This window comes from Piliocolobus tephrosceles, chromosome 17 (genome assembly GCF_002776525.5).
Source record: "Piliocolobus tephrosceles isolate RC106 chromosome 17, ASM277652v3, whole genome shotgun sequence".
Lineage (NCBI taxonomy): Eukaryota > Metazoa > Chordata > Mammalia > Primates > Cercopithecidae > Piliocolobus > Piliocolobus tephrosceles.
The window spans coordinates 68645212-68652567 of NC_045450.1; the positions used below are offsets into that span (position 1 = coordinate 68645212).

General features: G+C 51.3%; 1 protein-coding gene across 1 annotated transcript in view; it reads right to left on the reverse strand.

Moving 5' to 3' along the window:
• Nucleotides 1-214: 214 nt before the first annotated feature.
• SLC38A8 (solute carrier family 38 member 8) overlaps nucleotides 215-7356 on the reverse strand; it is a 26182-nt gene continuing 19040 nt past the window's right edge. Inside the window, exons 6-8 of the mRNA XM_026447273.1 lie at nucleotides 6413-6527; nucleotides 958-1105; nucleotides 215-542 (exon numbers count right to left, since the gene is read on the reverse strand). Of these exons, the coding sequence (XP_026303058.1) occupies nucleotides 215-542; nucleotides 958-1105; nucleotides 6413-6527 (591 nt within the window). The remainder of the gene's footprint in view (nucleotides 543-957; nucleotides 1106-6412; nucleotides 6528-7356) is intronic.

Genomic DNA, 7356 nt, shown 5'->3' on the forward strand with positions numbered 1-7356 from the left:
ACGAGAACAGAAGGGGTGGAACCACCCCCATGATTCAACTATCTCCACCTTGCCCTGCCCTTCACAGATGGGGATTATCACAGTGCAAGGTGAGACTTGGGTGGGAACACAGCCAAACCATATCAGGAGCTACTAGATGTTCAATGAGTGAGGGAAGGTATGTAAAGCCCAAGCCCTGTGCCTGGCTCAATAAACAGGGCACCTACGTGGGGCCTTAATCTACCCATATGTGGCTCCCACCTTCCAGAACCTTGACCTCCAACACAGGGAGCCCCCACAGAGATAAGCAGGGAAGAACGAGTGGGCAGAAAGCCTGGAAAGCAGGGGCCTCACCTGGGAAAATGAAGATGAAGAAGGAACTGATGCCTCCGATGATGCTGACGATCTCGCTGAGGTCGGGCATAAACAGCACCATGGAGAGCGTCACGGTGACCCACAGGACAGTCAGCGGCATCCGGACCCACAGCCCTGAGGGGTCAGCCAGGGCCCTGGGCCCCCATTCCCGCAAGCAGCTTCTCCTCCAGAAGTCCTGCATCACCGACCTGGAGGCCACACCCAACACAGACAACGGGCATCCCAGGGGCACCAGCCTCCACCTGCCAGCTGCTCCCCCAGTCCTCCAGGAGTCCCCCCCCACCTGCCAGGGCTCCTGTGCCACAGTCAGGCGTTAATTCCCAGGAGATCTTGCCAACCCTCAGGGGCTCGGCCACCATCAGGCAGCCCAGGGGACAGGGGATAAAGCACGTGGTTCGAGTTCCAGTCCTGGCTGTGACACACACTCACAGGCTGACTTTGGGCAAACTACCTAAATCCTCTGTGCCTGCTTCCTCCTCTCTGCAACTGGAGACGATGGTAGTCCCACAGCCATGTAACCCACACCTGGCACATGCTCAGTCACAGCACACGTCAGCAGACCATGCTGAACGGTGCCCCCCCCTTCACTGAGCCAGGCCTCACCTCCCCAGGAAGAGCACGATGGGGTAGACAGTTACGATGGAGACAGCAAAAAGGACCCGGGCCACAATGATGACCGTGTCATTGCCTGGGTAGGACATCAAGATGTCAGCAGAAACTTCTGTCCCAAAGGTCAGGAAGCCATAAACCCCTGAAGGTGGGAAAGGACGGAAGCCAGAGAGTAGATTAGGAAAATGCTGCCCCTCGCCCCCACCAACAGACGGATAGTGCCTGGCTTTACCACCTAAGATTTTCCTTAGGAGCTGATGGAAGGTTCTGGAAGGGATAGCCCAAAGCTTTCCTGTCCTAAGCCTATACATGACTCTGCTCCACGGATTCCAAACTCCTGCAGACAAATCCGCCACTTGTCCTTCTTTCAAATCGCTCACAGAGCTGGTGCACAGAGCTTACCCATAGCACGTATGTTGACTAGACGCACAGAATACTCTGAAAAATACAAACACACCTCCCATGCCCTGTCCATCTCACTCCTACGACATCTAAAGAAAGCAGCTAGCTGTGCACACATTTCCAAATGGGGAAAATCAAGAGCCAGGGCGTCAACGAATGCCTAGAATCACACAGCTAGTTTTCGTGGACTGAGGACTACAGCGCCAGTCCCTTTGCCCCAACAGAGTGATGCTGCTTCCATCACCCCGGGCTGCCTGCCCTGTCCTGAGACATCTACCTCTAACAGCCATGTCCCTTTCACCTCTTTGCAAGCCCTTTCTGAGAGGTCCCATGGCCCTGGCAGTGAGAACATGTGGAGGTGACACTGAATGAGAGTCTCACCCAGGGACTACAGACCGATGGGACCTCCTCTGCTGGGGAGGGAGTCACCCAGCAAGTTTCCTGGGTAACCACGGTATCTTAGCCCATTTTCTGTTGCTTACAACAGAATACCTGAAACTGGGCATCTCATAAAGAAAATACATTTACTTCCTATAGTTACGAAGGCTGAGAAGTCCAAGACTGAGTGACCACACTGGGAAGGCCTTCTTGCCAATGCGGATTGTCTTCAGAGTTCCGAGGTGGCACAGGGCATTGCACAGCAAGGAGGGTGAGCTCTGACTCAGCCTTCATTTCCTCTTCTTATAAAGCCACCAGTGCCATGTCCACGATAACCCATCAGTCCATTCACCCATTAATCCATTAAGCCCCTGCCCCATGCCTGCCTCTTACGTGAGCTCTTCGGCTGGACCTAGAAACTAAAATCGACACCAGTGAGACAATCAGATCAACGGGAGAAAAGCCTACAGATCTTATTAATTTCCCATGTACATGGGCTCTTAACAGAGTGATGTCTGAAGAAGCGGCCAAAATGAGATGCTTTTATACTTTTTAGACAAAGAATAAATCTGACAAGGAATAACAGGCCAAAGGGGATCTGGTCAGGGGCAGTGAATTTCTAGGGGTGTCACTAGGAGATACATGGGGTGGGTATAAAACTAGCAGAAGCTAAGGGCTAGTTCAGTAAGTGGATTTATTCAGGTCCATTGCAGCCAGAAATCCCCCTTTCAGTGATGACGACTATTTTCTCACGCTGGTATGGGGAAGTGGCCCCTCCCAGAGGAATTTTCATGGTTTGATTCCTGCAGAGTCAAGTCAGCTAGCTCTTTCTGAAACTACGATTTCTCTTATATGTGTATATAGGTATACGTGTATATATGTATATATATGTGTGTGTGTATATATATATAAATTTTTTTTTTTTTTTTTGAGATGGAGTCTCACTCTGTCATCCAGGCTGGATTGCAGTGGCACAATCTCGACTCACTGCAACCTCCACAACCCACGTTCAAGCGATTCTCCTGCCTCAGCCTTCTGAGCAGCCGGGATTACAGGCACGTGTCACCATGCTCGGCTAAATTTTTGTATCTTTAGGAGAAACACCGTTTCACTGTGTCAGCTAGGATGGTCTTGATCTCCTGACCTTGTGATCCACCTGCCTCAGCCTCCCACAGTGCTGGGATTACAAGCATGAGCCACCATGCCTGGCCTGCGATATTTTTAACCCAAAATAATCAATGTACCAGTTTGGCATACTGGCAGATGGCGCGTCCTTCAACCCTTCACCACAAACGGATTCATCTGTTCATGAGAGCGGCACCCTCGTGACTCCACAGCTTCTTAAAGGCCTCACCTCTTGATACTGCCATACTGGCAATTAAATTTCAACATGAGTTTTGGAGGGGACAAAGAATCAAACCACAGCATTCTGCCCCTGGTCCCCAAAACTCATATCCTCCTCACAGATAAATACCCCATAGTTATTCCAACCGCATGGCCCCAAAGTCTTCATTTGCTCCAGCACCAACTCAGAGGTCCAAACTCCAGTATCTGGTCTGTGAGCCTGTGAAATCAAAAGCAATCTACTTCCAGGACACAATGGCAGTGCAGGCAAAAGAAAGATTCTCATCCCAGAACAGAGACCAAGGCCAAAGGAAAGGGGTAAAGGCTCCAAGCAAGTCTGAAACCCAGCAGGGCAGACGCTCAAGCTTCAAGCTGGAGGATCATCTGTTTTGACACCATGTGCCACCCCCTGGACACACTAGGGCAACTCCACTCCTACGGCTTTGCCAGGTACAGCCCACGTGTCTGTTCACAGGGGTTGCCGCTTGATGCCTGAAGCTTTTGCAGGCAAGTGTTGCACATTGCTGCTAACTTCGCGGTTTGTAGCCCCAGCGGCGGTCCCACTCTCACAACTCCACTAGGCATTGCTCTGGCACAGATGCTCTACAGTAGCACCAACTTGCATTTCCACTTGGCACTGCCCTCATGGGGGCTCTGTAGAGTGGCTCTGTGGCTGTGACAAGTCTCTGCCTGGACCCCTACGCTTTCCACAACATCCTTTTTGTTTTGTTTTGAGACAGGGTCTTGCCCGGTCACCCAGGCTGCAAGGCAGTGGCACAATCACAGCTCATTCCAGCCTTGACCTCCAGGGCTCAAGTGATCCTCCCGCCTCAGCCTCCTGAGTAGCTCGAACTACAGGCTCACACCACCATGTTCTGCTAATTTTAAAAAAATCTTTGTAGAGACAGGGTCTCACTACATTGGCCAGGCTGGTCTTGAATTCCTGGCCTCAAGCAGTCCTCTCACCTCAGCCTCCCAAAATCCTGGGATTACAGGCATGAGCCACCACACCTGGCCTGAACAACATCTTTTGAAATCTGGGCAGAGGCTGCCAAGCTTCTGTAGCTCTGTCTGCAGAATTAGCACCACATGGATCCTGCCAAGGTTTACCACTTATACCTTCTGGGGCTGCGGCACGAGCCAGACCAGGGGCCACTTGAGCCAAGGCTGGTGCAACGAGGAACCCTGTGCCAGGGTCCAGGGAGCAGAGACATGAGGGCACCTAGGATAGCCTGTGGAGGCACCCTGGGTCTGTCCCCAAAACCATCCTGCCCTGGAGGCCCCTGAGCCTGTGATGGGAGGGGCAGCCTCTAAGATCTCTGAAATGCCTTCAGGGTCTTTCTTCCATTCCCTAGATAATCCTTTTTCTCTGTACTAATCTCCTTAGCAAAGGTCTCAGGGCCATAACCTTCATTTCCTATCCAGAACCCATGCTGCACTCTACACGGCCAGGCTGAAAGAGTTCCAGATCTTGCTGCTTTGCTTCTCTTTTGATGATCAGTTCCATCTTCAAGTCATTTTTCCCCTGTCCCAGCATAACGTGAGCAGCTAAGAATAGCCATGCAGCCTCCTGAATGCTCTGCTACTTGATATCTCTTCTGCCAGGTACCCTAGTTCGTTTTTTGCCGGGGGAGACCGAGTCTCCCTCTCGTTGCCCAGGCTGGAGTGGAGTGGCACGATCTTGGCTCACTGCAACCTCCACCTCCCAGGTTCAAGTGATTCTCCCGCCTCAACTTCCCCAGTAGCTGGGATTACAGGTGCCCGCCACCATGCCCAACTAATTTTTTGTATTTTTCATAGAAATGGGGTTTTACCATGTTGGACAGGTTGATCTCAAAATCCTGACCTCAAGTGATCCACCTGCCTCGGCCTTCCAAAGTGCTGGGATGACAAGCGTAAGTCGCAGCACCCGGCCAGTTCATCCCGTTCAAGTTCAGCCTTCCACAAAGCCCTCGGGCATGCACACGGCTCAGCCAAGTTATTTACCAGTTTCTAACAGCTTTGGCCTTTACTCCAGCTTCCAAACCCTTGTTCCTTGGTTCCGTCTGAAACCTCCTCAGAATAGCCTTTACTATCCATATTCCCATAACTAGCTACAGCATCTAAAAAGTTCCAAATGTTCCCTAATCTTGTCTCTAAGCCCTCACCAGAATCTAGGCTTTTTCTAGCCTGCTCCTCTGAATTCTTCCAGCCTACACTCATTGCCCAGCTCCAAAGCCACTTCCACGTTCCAGGTAGTCAATCATCAACTCTTTCTACCAATTTTCTGTCTTAGTCTATTTTTTGTTGGTTACAACAGAATGCCTGAAACTGAGTAATTTATAAAGAAAGGAATTTTATATTTTTACAGTTATGGAGGTTGAGAAGTCCAAGATCAAGAGACTGCATCTGGTGAGAGCCTTCTTGCTGGGGAGGACTTTGCAGAGCCCTGAAGTGGCACGCAGGGTGTCACATGGCGAGGAGGCTGAGCATGTGAGCCCAGGTCTCTCTTCCTCTTCTTACAAAGCCACCAGCCCCACTCCCATGATAACCTATTAATCCATTAATCCATGAATAGATTCATCTGTTCATGAGGGCAGAGGCCTCATGCCCCAATCCCCTCTTGAAGGCCCCACCTCTCAATGCTACATCAGGGATTAAATTTCAACGTGAGTTTTAAAGAGGATAAATATTCAAACCATAGCACACAGGAGCCCAAGTCTGCTTGACAGACCCACTGCAGCCCAAGAGCTTCCTAGATTGGAGGATACGATGTGAATGAAAAAAAGACTGGAGTGAAGGGGCCAACCAGAAGCCAGCCGTGCCAGGGACCTGGGTCTGTGCTTCCGACCCACTGCATGACCTCGGGTGTCACAGCCCCTCTCCGAGCCACACTTTCCTCACCTTTAAAGACCCTCTGCCTCCCACACACAGTTTGTGAGCACCTGAGTCCACTGTACCCGCAAACGTTTTGTAAACCACCACCCAGATGTTACAATGTAATGACCGACAGCAGTCAATGTCCTTTGAACAGCAGGCAGCAGGGCTGGGGTGTGGTGTGTAAGAGCAGGGGCTGTGGAGATGACTAGGCTGGAGTTCAGGTCTCAGCTTTGCACATCTAACTGTGAAACCCTGAACAAGTTCTGGAGGCCCTCTGAGCCTCAGCTCCCTCATCTATGAAATGGGGGCTTTTCCCATGGACACTAAGGATTAAATGAGCCCAGGGGCTCAAAACGTGGAGTATCGGGCCTGGCGCGTGGTAAACTCTCTAGAGAGATTCTCACCGTTACTCCCTTTTCTGCTGTCACTCCCCACCCTCTGCAAGGGTGCCTGGGAAGGGCCTTACCCGTCAGTGAGTAGACGAGGCAGCAGGCCAGCAAGGACAGCACGGAGACCAGGGCCCAGTGGGAGAGGCTCCGCTTGTGCATGCTACAGTAGATGGACACGGCAGCTTCGTGACACTGCAAGACAGAGGGCGGCTCAGCAGGACGCTGGCATTCCCTGGAACCAGAGATGCGAAAAAGCACTCATATCCAAAAGGTGGGGAATGTGGGATATGAGGAGGTTTCTCTTCAAATAGCCTGATCAATCCTTTCTTCTTTAATTCACAGTACACCCCCACCCCTTTTCCCTTTTTTCTTCCTTCCTTTGTTACATGTGCAAACACACCACAGTACCAGGTGTTATCAATACCAGCTCATTCCTTTTTTTTCTTTAAAAAAAAAAAAAAAAAAAAAAACCAGCTCTCTAGCTCGTTACAAACACCCCTTCCCCTTTCCTCTCTCCTCCTTATCTGCCCACCTTATCTAAAAAAAGTTCCAATGTCTAACCAACCGAGACTGGTTTAGATTGTGCGGCTCAACCCCAGCCAGTGGGAAAAGCGTACAGGGGCAGGACTTGCGTCAGGAAGAAAGGCTCTCGCACCCCTTTGTTCAGGTGTGCTCTCATGGCTACTGGCCAAGAAAAAGCACCCCTCTGCACAAAAGTAAAATCACCTTGCTAAGAATCCTTTGAGGCCGGGCGCGGTGGCTCAAGCCTGTAATCCCAGCACTTTGGGAGGTCGAGACGGGTGGATCACGAGGTCAGGAGATCAAGACCATCCTGGCTAACACAGTGAAACCCCGTCTCTACTGAAAAAATACAAAAAAAAAACTAGCCGGGCGAGGTGGCGAGCGCCTGTAGTCCCAGCTACTCGGGAGGCTGAGGCAGGAGAATGGCGTGAACCCAGGAGGCGGAGCTTGCCGTGAGCTGAGATCCGGCCACTGCACTCCAGCCTAGGCAACAGAGCGA